The sequence below is a fragment of the Malaclemys terrapin genome, chromosome 5 (assembly GCF_027887155.1).
Source record: "Malaclemys terrapin pileata isolate rMalTer1 chromosome 5, rMalTer1.hap1, whole genome shotgun sequence".
NCBI lineage: Eukaryota > Metazoa > Chordata > Testudines > Emydidae > Malaclemys > Malaclemys terrapin.
In genome coordinates, this window is record NC_071509.1 from 85,240,067 (window position 1) to 85,261,402 (window position 21,336).

At 35.3% G+C, this 21,336-nt stretch overlaps 1 protein-coding gene across 4 annotated transcripts in view; it reads left to right on the forward strand.

Moving 5' to 3' along the window:
* The window catches only part of LRBA (LPS responsive beige-like anchor protein), a 571,438-nt gene extending 551,124 nt beyond the window's left edge, over positions 1-20,314 (forward strand). For all 4 annotated transcript variants that reach the window (XM_054029329.1, XM_054029332.1, XM_054029331.1 and 1 more), the window contains exons 54-57: positions 6,468-6,569; positions 7,921-8,117; positions 14,222-14,373; positions 18,469-20,314. In XM_054029329.1, coding sequence (XP_053885304.1) covers positions 6,468-6,569; positions 7,921-8,117; positions 14,222-14,373; positions 18,469-18,559 — 542 coding nt within the window. In that variant the 3' untranslated portion in view covers positions 18,560-20,314. The remainder of the gene's footprint in view (positions 1-6,467; positions 6,570-7,920; positions 8,118-14,221; positions 14,374-18,468) is intronic.
* The last annotated feature ends 1,022 nt before the right edge of the window (positions 20,315-21,336 follow it).

Sequence of the window (21,336 nt, forward strand, 5' to 3'; positions counted from 1 at the left end):
AGTATATTTTTAAAAGTTTTAAATGATTAAAAAGTTTTCTTAATTGGAACAAAATTTTACAAGTTTTTTTTGTAGAATGTATTCTACTAAGCAGAAAATAGTAAAAACAGCAGAAACTGATAGATTTAAAGTGAGCTAAACTATCGTATGAAATTGTTCATCTGAGATTATTTTTTGATTAAGAGAGAAACTCAAAAGTGTTTGTTTTGTGATGGAATTGATCTTTAGGTATAACAACACAAAGAATACTGCTAAAAAATAGACATATGTTAGTACCTTGTCCTACCATTGCTATATTTTTTATTGAAATAGTTGCTTTATAATGTTCCTAGTTCCTTTTTGGATGGATACTTTATACTTGGTCTCAGCAGGAAGTTGGTGAATATATCTATAAGGTGCACTGAAAATCTGTATCCAGTTTTATGGTTTAAAAAAATGTGCTCCTGAATTGTTCAGACTATGGTTTAATTAACTGGGTACAGAACATATGTTAAAATATTATGTACAGTGGGGGTGTGAATGGTCGCACTGCAGATGCCTGCAAGGGATTTCAGAGGAGTTCATATTCAGTGGGAGGAGTAAGAGACTTCCCAGGACTTTCAACTGACAAACTCTGAACGAGGGGGAAGAGATTCCAGAAGACTTCACATTGCATATAGGATGGGAATTGTGAGGCATGGGAGTCCAGACTTTGTGCGTGTAAAGTCTGAATTGTAATATTCCATTAATACAGGTTGTAATTTTTTTTGCTCTCTATATTGTGCCATTTTAGAGATATAAGGAACCCTATCCTGAAGAGAGAGAGTGTCTATAAACACAAGAAAATCATTCAAATTCACGTTTCTAATTAACCACTCTGAAGGGAGATGAACAAACAAATGTTACATTCTAGTAGCATCTGCTTACTCAGTACTCCGTGTCAGTCAAACGTTTGCATGGAGTAACTAAGGGATGGAATGAAATAAGCCCTCTCGGTATCCTCAGTGGTAATAAGCTTATTAGTAATCTAGAGCCACATGATAAAGTAAATTTATGTTTAGCACTTTACTAGCCACAGTTGGAAATGTTACTAGCATCAGTTGCATTTAAATTTCTGGATTTTGTTTCAGGTTTCGAATGTGAGTTTACTCAAAGAAATTGTTTCCTTTGGGCAAACTATAGGCTTTTAAGTAACACATGCAAAGACAAAATTAGCCTCTAGATTTAAGGTTGTGCATTTTGTGAGATTATAAAAAGTTTGAACAAATGACATGCAACAGTAGAAGGAAAAAAGATTAGACTTGGGAGGAAAAACTCCTATGTCTCTGAAGTGGAGAATAACATAAAGGCAGAGTTCTTATGTACCTTGTAACTAAAGTATAGTATAAAAATTGTGTGTTTAAAAAGAAATCAGCCTTCAGACTAAAATTGCAGTGATACTTTCATAACATATGTATAGCTCGTCATTCAGTAAGATTTATTGTACATGAAAGAGCTAGTCTCATTTGTGTAGCAGTGAAATTTTATTATTATATTGGCAGTCACTCTGCAGAATTCCATGAATGTAGTATTTATGTAGATATTTAACAGGAATCAGTTTGAGACAAATAAACTCTGAAATATGTTGTAAAACTAATGTGGAAGTCTAATGGCATATCGGAGTCCTTGAGATTGTTTTGTTATTTTGCTTATTTACGTTCGGATGGAATATGGCTAGTGCTCATAGTTCCTAGATTTCATAATTAGGGTTTTACAGTTATGTAACCTTATTTTAAAGGTTTTATTATTTTTGTCAGTTTTTATTAGAAACACCAATTATAAAAATTTGTGAAATTTGTAGAAAGTGTTTGGTTTTGCCTATCCTTGTGGGAAAGCACTCAGTCAGTTATTTTAGCAAGCAGTAAGTAAAAAGATAGTTGGGTTAATTGATGTTTCATTTAATTATAATTTTATATTAAGACATAAAATTGCTTAATTAATTTGCACTTAAAAAAGTGCCCTACAGCCTCTACAATCATGGAATCATAACTTGAGAATTACTGTTCATCTGTCAGTGACTTATCATAATTAACTGCCTTCTCAGCCTAGAGTATGAAAGGAGCCATAGTCAAAATACTTACATTTTAATATGTTGCATAATATTATCTCATCAATGCTAGTTTTAGGAAAGGGCATGTCACATTTTAATGTGGGATATGTTTTTATTTCTAGATTGAGTACAGGTTAGAGGGAAATGTTCAGAGTTTGCTGTATTTGTCAATTCTTTCAGTCAGTCATTGTAACATAGCAAGCGATTAAACATGGAATTCACTTCTGGATTTAAGATGTCATGATTCTGTTTTGTTTAACAACACCAAAGCCTGGAAAACTAGGAGGAGGAAATCTCAGAAACACTAAACAGTGATTCGTTAGCTGTAAGGAGTGACTTCTTCTGGATGTTGTAAAACTGGAAGAAAGTTTTGACTTTGTTATAATTTCACTATTCCTTTTTAAATGTAGTTTCCAAGCATCTAGCACTTTTTCAGTGAAATATTGCACACGGGATATCATGTGGTGTTCTTTTATCTTCTGAAGTTTGAGTTTTATGATTTAAAGTGTACTTTGGTCACTTAAGCAAGAGTGATATTTTATGCAATTTTCTATGGGAAAACAACTTTGCAGCAATTATTTATTGTAATGCAAGAGAGTTCTCTGACATAATTTGAATAGTTTACATATAGTAATAGTAACATAATAGTTACTTTAAAGGTAAAAGATCCTGCTTATTTTTGGAAAAAGGGTTTTATATATATTATGATTTTAATAAGTCGTAGCTACATTTGTTACAATGTGAATGTGCCATTAAGATTTCTACACCATTCAAATTTAAGTAGTGCTCCAACAGTGGTATTGGTTAAGGATATTATTATATACTATGCTGAGAAAAGCACATCTGTAAGACTGCTGTGTCTTGGTTATTAGTGCCAGGATTTGGGCTATCTTTAATCTCATTTGACTTGTTCATCTTCCTTAAGGATCTCCATAAAGATGCCTGGGTATTCTTTTCACCCCTTAGTTAGGGTTTGCCTCAGTGGTCGTAAACCTGCTTAAGGGACAAAGACTCTTTTTTCCTTTGAAGTAATTTCCACAGCTTTTCAAAGGGGTCTAGAAGCTGGTTCCCCTAAAACAATTTAGAAAAGTTTGAAGAGGTGCCCCTTAAACCAATGACAAAATAAAATTTTCTCTGCATTATTGAAAACCATGACAATCTTCTGAAGCAGTAACAGTTTAAAAGCTTTTAAAGAAATCTGTTCTGCTCAACAATCAGCTTTTAAGTGACCCCATTATTTGGGAAATCAGTGTCTTAAAAACCCCTAAATATTTAACATTTTTATCAAAGGAGCCAGCCTGACTTTACACAGGATACTTGTTTTTCAGTAGTGAGAGAAATAGCCTAACTGGAGGTTTCTTTGTAAATTTACTTTTCTGATTGTTGCTCTCTTTTTTTAATTGATGTGCAATTATTTAATACTAAAGCCATTTGGTAAACAGTTGGATGAATGGATTTGCGAGACACTGTTTATAATCTAGGTAACATGGGTTTATATTCTAGTTTATATAATATATTAATATAATATTACTAAATGAAAAGCAACATAAGTATTATAGATAGAATTTTTACTATGTACTATGATAAACATATATCATCAGTCCATGTTGTGTTGTAGGAGAAACCTAACTCCTAGATACTATTGGGATAGGTACTGTAGACATGCATAACATTTAATCCACAGAGACAACAATAACACTACTACCACAAGCATTTAAAGTAAACATCTTGTGGCAGTTGAATTTTTGCTTCTATCCTCTAATAACTGCATTTAAAACAGTTCCTTAAATGTCCTTTTAAACTCAAACAGCGTAAACCCATTAACACCGAGTCGGTGCTGCTCATTTCAAACTCTCATGATTTCAATGTTTAAACTATTGTTTTATGAAAATATTTAATAACTTAATTAAAGTAAGTTTTTGATTATCTGTGCAGATTTGTGTTAAATGCAAGTTCTGAAGACAGTAGTAAATAATAACTATTATTGACTATTTAATGTTGCTAATGTGTGCATCTCAATTAAAAAATACCGCAAACCAGGAACTGTGCAAAACTGCCTTACATTTCATTTGGGGACAATAGGACAGAGTCGGGTATCTAAAAAGTACAATTTGATACTGGGTAATGAGGCTGTTACGTAGATTCCAGTGTAACCATTAACGTTTATAGAACTTTTTTCAATCTATTTGTGCAAAGTCATGGATTGTCTTCATTGTTTCATTCACTTTTAAAAGTGCTTGTTCCATGTTTAGGTGAGGAAAGTTCAATATATATCCCATCTTTCTGTGAAATAATCAGCTGAGAAGTACCTACTGATCATAAGTCTATCCCTTATGCTTTTAATTTTTTTTCTGAACTGTCTGCCATGCTTCCTGAATTTGAGTGTGTTTTGCCAAACTCCATATGAAACACAAGCTGTAGCATTTCATGGTTATGTATTTGGGGATTAGGGATCACTTACTAAGCTGCTCCAAAGTGTGTGTGTGTGTGTGTGTATGTATATATATATATATATATATATATATATATATATATATATAATATGAGAATGATATTGTCCTGATTTATTAAGAAGAAATACTGTTTACTTTGCAAAATTTGTATGTTACAATAATATAAATTATGTATTGTAGCAGTAATTGCAGAATAAATCATATTTTGAAAGGTAATAATCCCTGGTTTAATACGGGATCATGGATTATGACCTTTTTAAAAAGACCATTTGAACATGACAGCTACATGGACATTTTGGGAATTGTTGCAAATGGTCAGAGTTAAAACGCACACTGGTGAGAGTAAGTTAAGTCTTTTTAACTTTACTTTCACATGTCCAGTCCTGCATCCATGCTGCACACAGAAAACTCATTGTGCCGGTGAAAACATTCTTTGTTTGCAGGGTGTGTTTTAACAATCTGAGTGTCTTATTAGAAGTTATGCAGACACTACTTTGGAGAGTGCAGTATAAATGAATGGACACATTAATAAGATTGTGCTTATTAATATTTGGTTTTAAAAAAAATTTCTACTTCAAAACTTTTTGAATCATGCTATCTAAACAACAAATGTGCTGCTTTATCCTTGCTGGAATCACTTGACACTATTTCTTCTTTCCGTGTCTTTGCAAATCCATATACTATTTTTTAAAATCAAAATAACATTTGATTTTTACCACCATCTTTCTCTATAGCCCTAAAAAACCAACAAGGATCTGGTGGCACCTTAAAGACTAACAGATTTATTTGGGCATAAGCTTTTGTGGGTAAAAAACCTCACTTCTTCAGATGTTCCTGAAGAAGTGAGGTTTTTTTACCCACGAAAGCTTATGCCCAAATAAATCTGTTAGTCTTTAAGGTGCCACCAGACTCCTTGTTGTTTTTATGACTACAGACTAACACGGCTACGCCCGATACTTGACTCTATAGCTCTGGCATTCCACAGAAAAAAAGTCATCATTTAAAGTAAAAATATTTTCTGCTTAAAAAAGCTTATTTGTAGTTCTCTTTTATTAAGCTGTGATAACCTCATTGGAAACATATTACTTAAAACTTTAATGATTTTTACTCTTCATAAAAGGCTTCCAATTGAAATAATTAGACAGTAATTACAAAAATAACATTGTGCTTTTCATGGACTACTGGCATTCTGGGAGAGTGAGCCAGTGAAAATACACGAGATGAGGTCTGAAGTATTTTTAAAGAAGTTTATGATAACACATGCATACACTATTCTCAAAGATCAGACACAGAAAATGTTAATTACCCATATTTGTTGTGACAAAAGGTTTAAGTCTGAACAGTTCATAACAATATGTCAGCTTACAATTTTCCTCTATTGACAACATCCCTAAATGTTTGATTTGATCTCTAAAGACAGATTCTGGAAAAAATAATTGCTTTGGACAAAGCACCAACTGGCTATGAGGAACTAAGTTAAGCCTCATAGTTGTGATTTCAGTACTGGAAATAGATTAAAGTGAAATCAGTCAGTGGACTCCTTCCTTCAACTTGGACATCATAAATGTTTCCCCTTGTTACTTATCATAGTGACACACTTATTTACAGAATATTTATTGGCGTGGTGCTCTTTGTCCACTGAGGGGTAGTAGAATCCTTTATGTTCAAACTAGTTGTTGTCTATATAGAGTTTTGTTGTGTGTATCTTCATTAGTAAATGGCCAGGCTGAATTTCTGAAAGGCAGTACTACTAGTGTACTGTTTATCAGCAGTATGGAAGAAGTCATTCTCAAGTGTAGCAAAAAAAGTATAGTCCATACCATGAGTATCTGTTCTTGAAAGTGTAAACTCCAAGGGTAAAGAAAATAAATATGTGAATTACTGTAAACACTGCTTTTAGAGATGAATCATAACTGAGGATTCCTTTTTTTCTTGTTTCCTTGAAGGTGATTTTGCCACTCCCCGAGCTGTCTTGACAGGACATGACTATGAGATTGTTTGTGCTACAGTTTGTGCTGAACTTGGTCTGGTAATAAGTGGTGCGAAAGGTAAAAGGGTTTCTGTTATCTTTTTAAAACTATATTTTGTCATAAAGTTATTGTCCTAGTTTAAAGATGAATACAGTCTAGGATGATGGAGATCATTTTAATTATGTATGATTCATATAAAAAAACCTTGTTTTAATTGGCACAGGTTTCCCTTTTAAGTCAATTTGAAAAACCTCTTTTGACCATAACATATTAAAATTGAAGCCCATTCATGTGTATCTATAGAAGTCCAGCACAGACAGCTTCCCCATGTTGGTCTTCCAGTTATCTTGTTTTTGTTTATTCAGACTAACTACCTTTAGTTGTTCGACAATACAGAGAGAACTATCCTCTATGTATTCCTGGCTCTCTGCTGAGACTATCAAAAATGCAGTGCAATTATGTGCTTTGTTTTTGTTGTGGATAACTCCCCAGTGGCAACAGCAATGATTTTTGTTGTTGTTGTTGTTGTTTAAAGATATATTTGCATTCCCAACTAAAATTTGCAGTGGTTAGGGTCAGCTTCTCTGAGCTCATCTACAAGGACCCTACTTTAAATCTTTCTTAAAGACCCATTTCTGCTGTGCTGCTTACAATGAATTATGTTCACTTGTACATAAATTGCTTGTAGTTGTCCCCCTTCCCTACCTTTCTCTATTTATCTGTCCTTCTTGGGAGCTCCTTGGAACAGAGACCTTCCTTCTTCAGTGTTTCAAAAGTTCCTATTATAGGCTGCATTTTCAAAGTCTGGCACTCAAAACTGCACACACTTTTTACACAAGGGGAATACCTGATGTGTGTATACTAATAAAGTTTTTGTCCATGTTCATTACCAATGAAGAATGTAGCTAGTCGCATATGGGTACACATCTGATTTGTGAATGCATATCAGGAATTTGTGCACCTAAATTAGGTGCTGCAATTGTAAGCATGTAAATAAGTGAATCTTACTGTGAAAATCTAAAGAGACTGGCGCAGCCACGCTGCTGTAAACTCTCTAGTGGAGCTGCTCTAAACTGACAGGAAAGAGCTCTCCCTTTGACTTAATTAAGCCACCCCCAATGAGTGGTGGCAGCTATGTCAGTGGGAGAAGCTCTGTCCATGTAACACTGTCCACACCAGCGCTTGGGTTATGACATAAGAGGTAGTGTGGACATTGCCTTAAAGTAGGTGATTGCTTTAGTTACCCTAATGCAACTCTAGACTTTTAGGAGATGAGACTACCAATGTGAACAACTTTAGTATTACAAGGTTGTACCTTAAATTTTCCATTTATAACACATTTTGAGTTAATTCAATAAAAGCCATTACTCATTGTCTTTGGATGGATTCGATATGAAAATAACCAGTGCTTTTAATTTTGTTTCATCAGAAGGGCCATGTCTCATACATTCTATGAATGGAGACCTATTGAGGACATTAGAAGGTCCTGAAAACTGCTTGAGACCAAAACTTATCCAGGCTTCAAGAGAGGGCCACTGTATCATATACTATGAAAATGGCCTTTTCTGTGTATTCAGCGTGAATGGGAAACTTCAGGCCACTATGGAAACAGATGACAAAATAAGGGTAAGTGTGCAGAAATATATTGTAAGGGTTGCATATGTCAATATTTAAAATAAACTTAGGAGAATTCTGAGATTTTGGAATTGCTCAGGGTTTCTTTCCATGCAAACGGTGAATGAAATCTGTGCAATTTCACTAATGACATTTAAATTTAGAAGGGCTCCAAGAAATATGAGGGATCAGTTGGGGGCTCAGACATTGCTCATGGAATCATGTTTAACTTTACAGTGGCTCTGCCTAGGTAGCCAGCAATATATTGTGGGTTTTTTCCCTCTGAATAAAAGGACATACAAATAATACCTGGTATGCGCACACAGAAGAATTCAGTATATTACATTTTTGTCAGCCTCTAAAGAGTCAAGATGACCAGTCACTCCAGCAGCAGGAGGGCTGTTGTGTGTTATTAGCCCTGTCCATATTCCTGCATCTCAGTTGAGATATTATTCAAAGGCTGAGTTTCAGGAAGGCTTTTTGCTAATATGCAAAATCGTTGGTTCTAAAATGTGATATGGACAGAACAAAATTTGGCAGCTGTCATAGGGCTAAGCCAAAACAAGAAAAAGGGAAAATATTTTTAATTTAACTACTTAAAAAGAGACTACAAATTAAATAGAAAGTTAAAAGATGAAGCAGAACACTGCTGCCTTAGTTAAATCCAAAATATAGTGGGTTTTTTGTATTAAAAGAAAAATGGGAGTGGAGGCAATGCTTAATAAAATAACTTTATGGACTTATTTTAATGTCAATATAAATATTTTCCTGCAGTTCTAAAATCCAAACACAGCAGCATTATGCTAATACATGAGAACCAGAAAGTGGTTCTCATCTCCCTCCCTAAAATACTCTTCTTCCAAAAGGCCTAAAACCTTGCAACAGCCATCAAAGAACTGTAAACAAAAGAGCTGAAATAAAACAAAAATTAAAAAAAATAAAACCACCGCTGAACAAAACTTGAAGAGCTAGCAAGACAGGTGTTAATTTGCACTGCTCAGTCACGCAACCCATCCTACTATTTAGATTACAAACTCTTTAAAGGAGGAGGAGCCATGTCTTCTTTCTTGTTTGTAGAGCAGTTGGCAGCACTACAATAAGTGAAATTGACCTCGATATAACTGCCCATTGTAGTTTAATTTTCCAAACTGAATGCAATGGAAAAAAGTAACAACCTAAATGGTGAAGAGTTGATTACCAAAATCTGTGGATAATAAAATAACAACAATTCTGAAGTGTTGTTAATGCAGGCAAGGATATATTTTAAAAAATATTATTTTTAGCTGTGCACCGTCCCTTTTCCTTACAAGGTCTGATCACGTGACTTGGGCAATATTTATGATATCCTTCCTGAGCTCTTCTTACCCTCACACACCTGTCCTACAGTCTTACAAGAATTCTTTACCTGTGTTTTTCATCCAACTGTGAGCAGTCTTAAATTTGCACCCCTTGTCCTCACCTGACTCCCACAGATACATAATTTTGTTAAGACTTGTGTTGCAAAAGAGAGCAAAATCAAGGAAATTAGCTTCAAAACAGGTAAAAAATATTGAAATATATTTTAAAAGAATGTTTACTAGCCTTAACTCTTTCCATGAAGGAACTAGCATTTTATGATTTCATATGCAGCTGGTACAAAATGTTTTAATGTTAACACTGGAGCTCCCAATACACACACTTAAATGCTTCAGCTATGCCTTTCTCCTTTTTTTACAAGTTGACATTAAATTCTCTTAATCCACTATCCTCATTTTCTTGAAATGTTGGATATATAGGTTGTTGAGTATGCAATTTAAAAAGGCTATATTATTTGATGTGTTTTCCATAGCCGGTGTCGTTCTGCAGTGGATTAGTAGTCACAAAATGCTGAATTACACACATTTATTACTTAATACACTGTAAATGCAGATTTCTTTGAGTTAGGGGATATGTCATGAGAATTTGCATGCCCCGTCCCAGGCTTTTTTCCAAATTGATATAGATTCTTGCTTCATTTTTAGTCTTTCTTCAATTCGCTGAAGTTTCACCTTTTGCTGTCCTTGCACGCATGCTTGTGAGTTTCCCACCCTAGCCTCTACCCTAATATTTCATTTAAAGCAAGTACACACCAGAGTGTTTTCTTTTGCTTTTCTTTTTACAATAATAATGTTGATAATATGTCACTTTCAGTTGTGATTATATTGTCAACTAGGCTAGTAAATCTGTAAAATATCTAGAAATCCCTTGCTGGGTAAAACAATTTCTGTAGTGTTTCAGTCAGTACCCACGTCTTGGAGAATGTTGCTTGAGGCAGTGAATGTTCTGCTCTCTATAGGCCACTGGTACACACTGTTTTTCCCCCAGCAGTCCCACGAGGATTTTAGGTTTAAATAATCCACAACCTTCTTCCCAGGGCTTCTGCACTTTATCATACTAGAAGGCAAGTGGCAACTGTGTGATTAAAGTAGGACCATTTAAAATGAGTAGGACCTGCCTACAGGCTATGGAGACTGACGATATCACTGTTTGTTGCTGGGAGAAAATGGAGAAATAGTGGATCAGAAATGCAGTTGCTTATGTAAAGTAAAATTCTGATGTGTTTTCCCGTGTCATTGTGGGCTTAGACTGCAAGATGTAGTTGATGAAAATAACAGTTTACAGTTACATTCAGAACAGAATTCTACAACTACCAGAAAAATTTAACTGTCTGGGGAAACTCAGGGTATATCACTTTCCACCGTTTTTTGTTTAAAATACTACTTCATGGAGCTTAGACTAACAGCATATCCCAGCACATCTACCGTGTAAAGTTTAATTGTCTTAATAAATAATTTAAATCTAAGTAGGCAGCCAGTTCAGAGAAGTAAAATTATTTTATCCTAAACAAAGACAGTACACTCATTCACCCAAAGGAACCAATTTATTTTCCTTTCCTGAGTCCTGAAATGTGGAAGTGCCCAACAGCCTCTTGCTGCCGTAAGCCAGTGCTGTCATGGTGACAGCTCTGCTTTTTAAGAAGCACTGCCTTTCAAGAATCTGAGAGGTTAAAGGGTTTGCCCAAATTTTTGAGACTTTTCAAGGAAGTACAAGTCAGAAATGAAGCTTTTAGAACGTTGCTTGAATTGAGTGCTATGGGGATTTGTTTGCATGTCTGAATCTTATGTTGTGAGAAAGATTAGATGGCAGAACTGCTTGAGCTTATTCTTATTAGAATCCTGGATAACTTTCACTGGGAGAAAAACTGAACAGTAAAATTGATTCATGCCTTCCCATAATAGTTGGAGTACTTGAGAGTAAATGCATCCTTTAGTTTGTTAACTCCTATGGGGCATGTCATTAAACTGAAATTTTGACAGGGTGACCTTTGTCATATATATATCAACTACTTGTCTTCTTGAAAAGCAGGTGACTTAGGAAAATGACATAGATATTGGCAAAACCTCAAAGACTGTTCTTTATTTAATCAAGAGATCACAGAAATCACTGAAATTTGCAGGTAGTGGAAGAGTTAAAGATTAATGGCTTTAATTTGCCTTGTAATATAGCATTTCTCCAGTAAAAAGCCTCAAGTATAAAACACAAGTGAACCATGACCATAAGGTTAATGGATTTTCATCAGCTGAATTTTATAAGTGTAGCAAATAATTATTTGTCATGCCTTCATTGCAATTTCAAAATACCCTCAGGAGAGTGCCATTTGTGGAATGAAAAAAATGGATATTGATTTTACTTCTAATGAATAATCTTTTTAATAATTTTATTTGGTTTGCTAGAGCTCATGATGAGCTATCTTGGTATATGCAATTTTCTTTTCTACAGATTTTATTATCTTACCTCATTCTTCCCTCCATCCCTAGCTTATTGCCTTGTTGCACCCTGGGTATATTGTGCGTAATTTAGAATCTAAGCTCCTTGGGCAGCAAACATGTCTTCTTTCTGGTTTGGGAGGTGCGTCACACACCTTTGTGTTCTGAGGGAAATAAGAAATGACACAAATAATAATTGATAGTTGGAACATTTATACCATTCAGAACAAGTTTCAATTCAGAATGTTTGAGCATTTAATTATGCCATATTTATATATGTCTTGGAAATGATTTACCGTGCCCACTACCTTTTTAAAGCGTTAGGTACATTTGTCACAATCCTAGTTCAAAATACAGTTGCCAGGAATGGGTTGATCACCAATTCCTTCATTGCTTGTAAATACAAAATGATTATCTTAAAGCATTAGTCCTGAAACTATTTTGTTAAATAAAATGTTAAACAAAAGGGTTTGTTCCCATAACAACAAGTCATCATAATAAACACTCAGAACTAAGATTATGAAAAGTTAGTTACTTTATAAGAACCCTAACTCAGCCCTGCTGCACTTCCTGACCTTTTTAGAGAGTATTTTTAGCATCATCATAACAGTAATAAGGCACAAAAATGGATAATAATCCATATATTCAATATGGTTGACTAATTATTACTGTGAAGACCATAATACTTTAGTTTCTACACTTGTCAGTGTCCAACATAACCACTTTAATGTTGCATTCATGGTATATTTAGTATTTTAATTTTAATTCCCCCCGTTTTTGTGAGCAAGTGCTGCATATGTTAAAAATTCTGCAAATTAGGAGCGCCTCAGAAACATAGATGATAGTGCACAATACTTGTGATTGCCACAAGATCTTAAAGGCACCATAGCATAAAGCTTTCTGTGTAATAGTTTTTGAAAACTCTTGTGTGTGAAGACCTCACCCATAGTTTTCTATGTTGAAAACTGTGGATGAAATCTTTAAGTGCAAAAGAAACTATTTCTGTTTTCAAAACTGTTTATAAAGAAAATTTTCTAAGATATTGTGATGGAATTGTAGAACTAAACAATAAAGTTATATTATGCATAGTTGTTGTAGCTATGTTGGTCCCAGGATATTAGAGACACAAGATGGGTGAGATAATATCTTTTATTGGACCAACTTCTGTTGGTGAAAGAGATAAGCTCTCGAGATTACACAGACTTGAAGGAGAGCTCTGTGTAAACTGGAAAGCTTGTATCTTTCACCAACAGAAGTTGTTCAAATAAAAGATATTGCCTCACCCACCTTGAATTTCTAATATTATGCATACACATTTTAAAATAGTTAGGACTTCATTGTTATAAGCAGTTGCCTAATATTTTTCATTATAAGACTGTTTTCATTTACTTATAACTTTGCCTCACTGTAACCCTTTGGCTGACATTTCCAATGCTGGGTGTCAGCTTCAGGCTGACTTTTTTTTTTAAAAGTTGCATTTAAAATGATTCAGCTAACTAGAACGCAGAGGAGCAGGGAGGGGATTACACAAGCTGGGGAAAAGCAGAGGGGAAGGGGGACAGATGTAAGGTCAGGAGTGCAGCAATTAGCGATAAAGATCTGTGCTTTAGATCCAAAGGTCCCAAACTTGCTGATGTCCTACCAGTGTGGGGGTCACTATGGAGCCACATGATACAATTACTGATTTTTTCACTTTGCTTTTTAAAAAAGGTAGGAAATTATATTAACCCATCTCTCCCCCCTATATTAAAGAACATTAAGGCTGCCAAGTCAACACTCAAGTTTAGGAAATTCCACAATTAAAGATACCTGTGCACAAACAACCTTCATTCTGTCAATTCCTAATGTTTGAATGCTTCATTTTGCAAACTAAATGTTCTTTTAATGTATTTTTATATGTAATATCAATATATATACTCTGTTATATAAATATGAGTTTGGGATGGCCTATTTCTGACAAGTAGTGAAAGTATGAGTGAATTCCCCAGTTCATCCCAAACGGGGGCCAACCTTTAGAGCACAATATCATTTATTCTGTGTCTGACACATTAGCTAAACATACCTTTTTAGAAGTATTAAAAGAGTATTCAAAAAATTCATTTCATTCAGACTATTTTTTGTATCCCTCCAGTTATAAAGCCAGGCAACTTAGTTCTATGTGTCCAACTGTTGTAATTGACTTTTTTGCTTCTCAAAAGCTGTATCTACTGATATGAAGTATCTTCAGAGATAAAGCTGTGATGGTGCAGAGGGGGTGTTCTGGAGGTGAGAGGGTGGAATAAAAGCAATGCAAATTGTTTTAACAGAAATATTAATGCAATTTCCCTTTAGGCAATCCAGCTGAGCCGTGATGGACAGTATCTGCTTACAGGCGGAGACAATGGGGTCATCATGGTATGGCAAGTGTGTGACCTCAAGCAGCTTTTTGCTTACCCAGGCTGTGATGCTGGAATCCGTTCCATGGCCCTGTCATATGACCAAAGGTGAGATTAAAGTTTGGGGGTCAGAAGTATTTCATAGAATGTACTATTATAAAGAAACAGCAAAAGGGACATCATTATGGTGTAAACAATTTTTTTCCTTTCAATATTGTATTTACTTTGATCTCAGGTGCCAATGACAATATGGAGAATTCTGTGCACTGTTTTAGTGTTGAAAGGTCATGGTTTAGGTCTGATAATCTTTTAAAGAGTTGCAGCTCTTAGTGGGTTAATTAACACTCATTCCAGGAAATCTCACTCTGACAAACTTTTAATATGTACTGTTTTTTTCTTTCCTCAAAGGAAAAAAATATTCCTAACTATAGGTCTTCAAAGCCATTAACAAAAAGAAAATAGACACTCACTAAGATTCCCATCAATCTTTTACATTTTGTTTTCTCTTATAAAGGATAAAACAGTAAACATATTTACTACTGCCTATATTACACCTGCCAATGCGACTATGGTTAAAGGTTTTTGTGCATTTTTGGCACATAGCTTTGTCCAGTTTATAACTTGGATGTTTATAGTTGCATCCAGTTTGTCTTTAGCTTACAGACTACTATCTAGACTTTTGTTTACCCCAGATAAAATTACAAAAGCATCTAAGTCACTAAATCTTATTGAAAGTCATTTAGGATCCAAAGCACTTTTAAAATGGGACTCAGCCCTGGCTACACCTAAAACACAGGTTGACCTAGGTACATTGAGACAGGCTATGAAAAATTTCGCACCTTGTGTAACATAGTTAGGTTGACCCAATCTTCACTGTAGATGAAGGTAGGTTGATGGAAGCATTCTTTCATTGATATAGCTACCACTTCTCAAGGTGCTGGATTTACTACAGTAACAGAAAAAAACCCTTCCATCACTGTGTCAACAGTACAGCAGCGTAGCTATAACACATGTAGTGTAGACATAACCTTAGGCTCCTAAGTCACTTGGTCACCTTTAGATATTTTGACTCCTAATTGTATTTGTCATCAATAATCTTTGGAGCAGAAACTCTCTCATACTATGTGCCTAGCACAGTAGAGCCAGATCCTGACTCAGCCCTCTAGGTGCTACCCTAATAATAATCACAATTACTTAATAAATTATTAACAATAAGGGGCGAAATTCTCTGCTGATGTAAATGCCTCAGCTCCATTATAGTCAATGGAGTTTTACACATTTTCACCAGTAGAGAATTTGGCCAAATGACTAATTATAAAAAAAAAATGAATATTTGTGCTCATCCAACACTCATCCAAATTAGGGCAAAAAAATCTCTGGCTTGTCTGGGATGTTGGGGATAAAAAAAAAGAGATGACTGTTAAATTGAGTGCTCATGAAATGAGGCAAGTCCTCTTAGTCTCCCACTGGGACAAACAAAATTTTTCTAAACAAATGAGCATCCAAGTGGGAAATAAAGAAACTAGACTAAGTGTTTTTAGCTGTCACACAAAATTGGACTGATATCTCAAGCGTGCCAAAGACAGGCAGAGGCCAGCCATGCCCTGTGGCTAGTCAACCATTCACTAGGAACCTCACAAACCAAATGTAAAGCTCAATTTTAAATCTTGATTAAACAGGAAGCAGAGTTTTTTATACTAATGCTAATAATTAAAAATGAAATATGAAATCCCTCAATGCCTTTAAGAATCAGACAGCATATAGAAGTGCCTAAATATGGATGCAAGAGCCAAAATTTAGGCATTCGTTTTATAAAATCTTTGTGTTTCCAGATAGATAGATATTTTCCTGTCATATGTTCATTATGTCAGTCATAACACAATCCACATTTCAGAATGTTACATCAAATACTCTTTAAAACAAAAACGGTGACATCTATGGATTTTAATCAAGATTTTAACCCACTACTTCTTACCAATCTGAAACCCCGCCCATCTCAACTTCTGCAAACCTTCAGTCTCCTTGAATCATGTCCTCTTCATCCTTGTACATGTTCTCACAAGCACTCATTCTCGAAAATGGCAGCTTTCTAGATATTAAAATGACTGGCACCATCATTTTTGGCTGGAGCCAAATTCTACCTTTGAGGCCCTACTCAGATGGCATTCTGATGTACCTGTTGCATCACTTCGATATATGATGAATTAGTGTGCTAATAACTATAATTAGAGCTGGTCAAAATTTTTGACAACAGTTTTTCATCAAAAATGCAGTTTAATCATAACCAAAACGTAGTGGGGACCTATTGATTTTGATGAACATTTTAGACAGGAAAAGGTTGAAATGTGTCATTTCTGTAGTGTCATTGTGATTCATTTTGTTTTGACTTTTATATTATAATCAAATTTAGTTTTACTATTTATATATTTGATTTAATATTATGTATACATTTATAGTATATTTAATATAATATAAACATCTACATGAAATTGAAACACTACTCTCAAAATGTTTTGACACAGACAAAATGTTTTTATTGTCTCAAATTAGAAATTTTGGCTTTTCATAGCAAATCAGAACAATTTTTTTCCTACAAAATGTCAGAATTTCTCACTCAACAGAAAGTTTGATTTCCAACCAGTTCTAACAGTAATGTCACAAGATGAGACAATAGACATGACTGACATAGCAACTCCTGATACATTACAGGCCAAAATGTCACTTCAGCAGCCACGATTGCTCTAAAATGGCCCCAAGTGGGATCATAGCTGTTCAAATGGAGCTAAAACATCTCCAACAGTCAGCTCACTCATAGTAAAGATGTGGAAATACATAATACCTCTGTGGTGGATGGCATGAATAATACTCCTACTTAGTGCTAAATACCAAATAGTAGCACTCTGATTGTTTACATTCACATGAAATAAAGCTGCACATATGTATAAACAATAGAGATGTTGCAGTCCTGTACGCACATCTGGTTCTTTGATGAAGATCCTGTGCTAAATCCCTCTTGAATTGGGGAAGAATGAATTGAAATATACACACCTGTTTTCTCCATTCTGGATCCTCTCCATTTTGCTATTTCATTAGCACTCTCACCAGTAGAGTTAAAGCCATTATGAAAACAAAATCAGAAGTGGTCTGTGTGTAGTAACCCTGGTTTTATGCAAGGTTAATTGTTCTTGTTATCGAAGTCTTGAGCCCCTTTTGGTGCCCAGATGTGCCAGGACAATTCCTTTGAGCTTGATCCTCTCTGATCCATATTTCCATGTAATAGAGCAGTAGCAAAACAACTTGCTCTGCTTTTTCAAATGTGTCCACTAATCTGAGTGCCTCAATTCTCGAGGTCCCAAAATGAGAGTCCCTACGACTTGATTTTCCCTGGCGCTAAGCACCTGCAGCTCCAATTGGCTCCTGCTGGAGTTGTGGGTGTTAAGCATCTCTGGAAATGAGACCATAAGTGTTAGAATTGTACACCCCTACATTAAAAATTTAGACCTTAATTATTATTTTCCCCCATATTACTTCAATCTGGAAAGGAAGGAAGGAATACATTCTTCAAAATGGGTATTAGTCACTCTTTCCCTGAAGTCTGATTCAGTTCATATCAGATTCAGTAGAGGAAAATCATACAGGAAATAAAATGCTTTAAATATACTGCATGATTGCTGTGAGAATTTTAAGACCTAATCCAAAGCCTGTTGAAATCAATGGGAGTCTTTCCATTAACTTCAGTAGGAATCGCATCAGGTCCTTAAAGTTTGAGTTGGTGGCATTCTTAGGCAATATCTACACTATGAGCTAGGGGCATGAATTCTAGCTCGTACAGATGTATGTTAGCTCTCATGGAGCTAGTGCACTAAAAATAGTAGTGTAGCAGTGGTAGCACAGGCAGTGGTGAGTGGTGGCAGGGCTAGCCACCCCAAGTACAAATTCATGGGTGGATGCTCAGGGCAGCTAACCCGTGTCACTGCTCACTGCTGCTCGTGCTAGCACAGCTACGCCACATGCTAAATCGATGAGAGCTAGTGTGAGTATGTCCACGTGAGCTGGGAAGCACAAGTGTAGACGTATCCTTAGACATTTGATTTACAAAGGTGGTGCTGGATATGGTGGAAGAAGTCTGTCCAAGAAAGGTAAGTCAGCTGTGTGTGAATGTAAAGTGACTTACTCTTTAACTGAATTTTGTGCTTTTCATAGGTGTATAATGACTGGCATGGCTTCTGGGAGCATAGTGCTTTTCTACAATGATTTCAACCGATGGCATCATGAATATCAAACCAGATACTGATGTTGCAACAGACCAGAACTAGCACTGACAAGGGCAGCTGCTGTCAGAATGAAACTGAACATAGCAAACCTCTATTCAGTATCCTGCCGCAGCGTTGTTCTGTATAAATAGCTATATTACAGCTGAATGTAACTTAAATTTGCTCGAAGAAGCAAACTATTTTTTAAAATTAATTGCTATTTTTGTAGACTTTGCATGATTTTTTGGGGCAAAGGGCAAAGAAGCAGAAAAATGGCTGCTGGGTTCTGTAGTTAAAAATCTATATTTTTAGTCATAATGAGAAGTCTATTTTGATTCATGTATGGAAAGAAACTTAAAATAAAGATAGTTAAAACTCTTATTCTAGCTATATTATGAAGAAATACATTTCCCATCTAAAGCTTTATCTATAACCTTGAGGAATATATGATTTTAACAAATTGAAAGTGGGTTATAATACTGGGGATTTTAATTTGTGCTACATTTTGTCTTGATGTACTTTTCCAAATGATTGTACTTCTTCAGCACTGAAGTTTCTGGGAATCAATAATAATATTTAAATTATGATAAATGTAATTTTAAACATGACAAGGAATTGTTTCCATCAATATTACTATTCAAGCATGTTTCTAGACCTAGACAATTAGTTCTTTTTTTAGTTATATGTTTTTGTTGTGCAGTTAAGAGGGAGAAATCAGCAACAGAGTCTGTTACATCAAATGTGAATCCTACTAGTTTTTACCTGATATCTCCTTCAGAGCACACCAAAATGTGCATTGTTCCTCAAAATCAAAACTTCAATTTGGGGCGTTTGGACATGTCCTCAAACTAGCAACCTACACAATATTTCTTTTTAATTAGATGCAAGTACCAAAGCACACTTCTGCTGCTTGACTATGAAAGCACTAAGAGGCAGGCATTCAAATGTTCATAGTCTTGACATCTTTGCAGAAGCTCTAGACTTGCAAACTTCTTTCCCATTTACTTTTTTTCTTCAGAGGACTAACCACCATAGTTACGTAGCAGATTCCATATCTTGCGCTGTGTATGACAACAAAACCGTTCAGTTTCTGCTACCAAATCCAATCCAATCTTGTCCAATCATGTTAATAAATTATCTCCTCCCTTAGGAAATGAAAAATAATTTATACTAAGGAACAATAAGTTATTTTGGTGTTGCATAATTCTACTTTTCTACAAGATTGCTGTGCAGAATTCTGTGAAAATATTTGTGAAAAGAACTGTATTGTTTTGTAAGTCTGTATTGCATAAATAACTCTTTGTATGTTGTGATCTATATGAGTTAAAACTTACATTCCATATCTGTATCAATTTCTCTAGCTGCCTACTGGAGCAGTTCCCTTTTTTCTCTTTTAAGCAAAGATTTGGAATGAGAAAACTCAGTTTGAGTGAAGAAATTAAATAAAATGGCATTTGTAATTGAGACCTTCAATGCAGTGCATTGGTCTCTTGTGTTTTCAATATGTACATACAGCCACCATCACCCAATGCATTTGCAATACAAAGAAAACACAGGGTTTTGAGACAATAATGGCCTGCTTTTTCACTGTGTTATACCATTTTTATGCTGGTACAGTGTATCTATATTGATGTCAGTGGAGTTACACACTAAGGTATAACAGAATGGAGAATCTGGTTAATGATATGTGGTAGTCATTATCTCTACCTGATAAAGTGCGGAACAGTCACCCACTAATAAAATGCCTTGAATTGAGAATGAGGTTGTATAAAAATAAATGTACTTTACAAACTTTTGCTATTTGCAAAATTCATATCTCTTTATAAATAGCTTTTAAGTAGACATAGATATGAACTTGAACTTCTTTTATAAGGCAGAATATTCCCTGTATAGGTTTGTAATGAATATATAAATGCTGTGTAATGAGTTTGTTACTAATATTTGCAGTGAGGGTCAGATGAATCTCTATCATCTATCATATTATCCAGGTGCAAAATACAGAATTTAAAATTTTCTACTTTAGTTTTCTTAGTTAATTTAGAACTGAATTCAGTAACATTGAATTACTCACTGAAATAATGTTCTTTGGTCTTAAAGTATTTCATGGGCACTTGAAATGGTAGAGATTTCAGCCTTTATTTTAAAATGGTTGGTGGGGGTTTTTTAAATGGTTTCAGCATAGGCAATAGGCATTGCTGCAGTAGGAGCCCTTACATTGGGATACCATGCTGGAGTTCTGTCCCAACACCTATGCCCTCTCAGACAACACAGTCAGACCTATAGCTGCTGGGGCCTTGTTGGTCAGGAGAGTCCTTCCCCAACTGGAGCATTCATATGATATTTATTGTTTATGTTCCAGTGCCATTTGGGGTTGAGTCCAAGCTGCTGCATGTAGACTGGGTGGTCTGTGGTGGTAACTTGGAGCCTCCTGGGGAATCAGGATGTCTCCCTTTATTACAGCCCTGCTTTGAACACAATACAGGTTTGTCACACCCCACCTATATAAGAAGAAATCTCCACCCACTGTTCTCCTAACTGCTTCCACAAACTTTAATTCTAGATCTGCAGTGTTGTAGCCATGTTACATCAGTTCTAGACACGTCCCCTTTTGCCTCTGGCGTGGGCTTGAACATCCCTTTTGCCAGCTGGCAGAGGAGGCTGTGTCAAAGTTGTGGGGGTACCAGACTACACATTTAATTCTCAGCACTGTGGCCAAACCAAATGCTTTCACTGTGGGGAGGTGGGGGCTAGGGGAGAAAGTTTTATGCGTGGTTGAATTAATCCTGCCTAACACAGGTTCTTGTATGCTCTTCTTTAA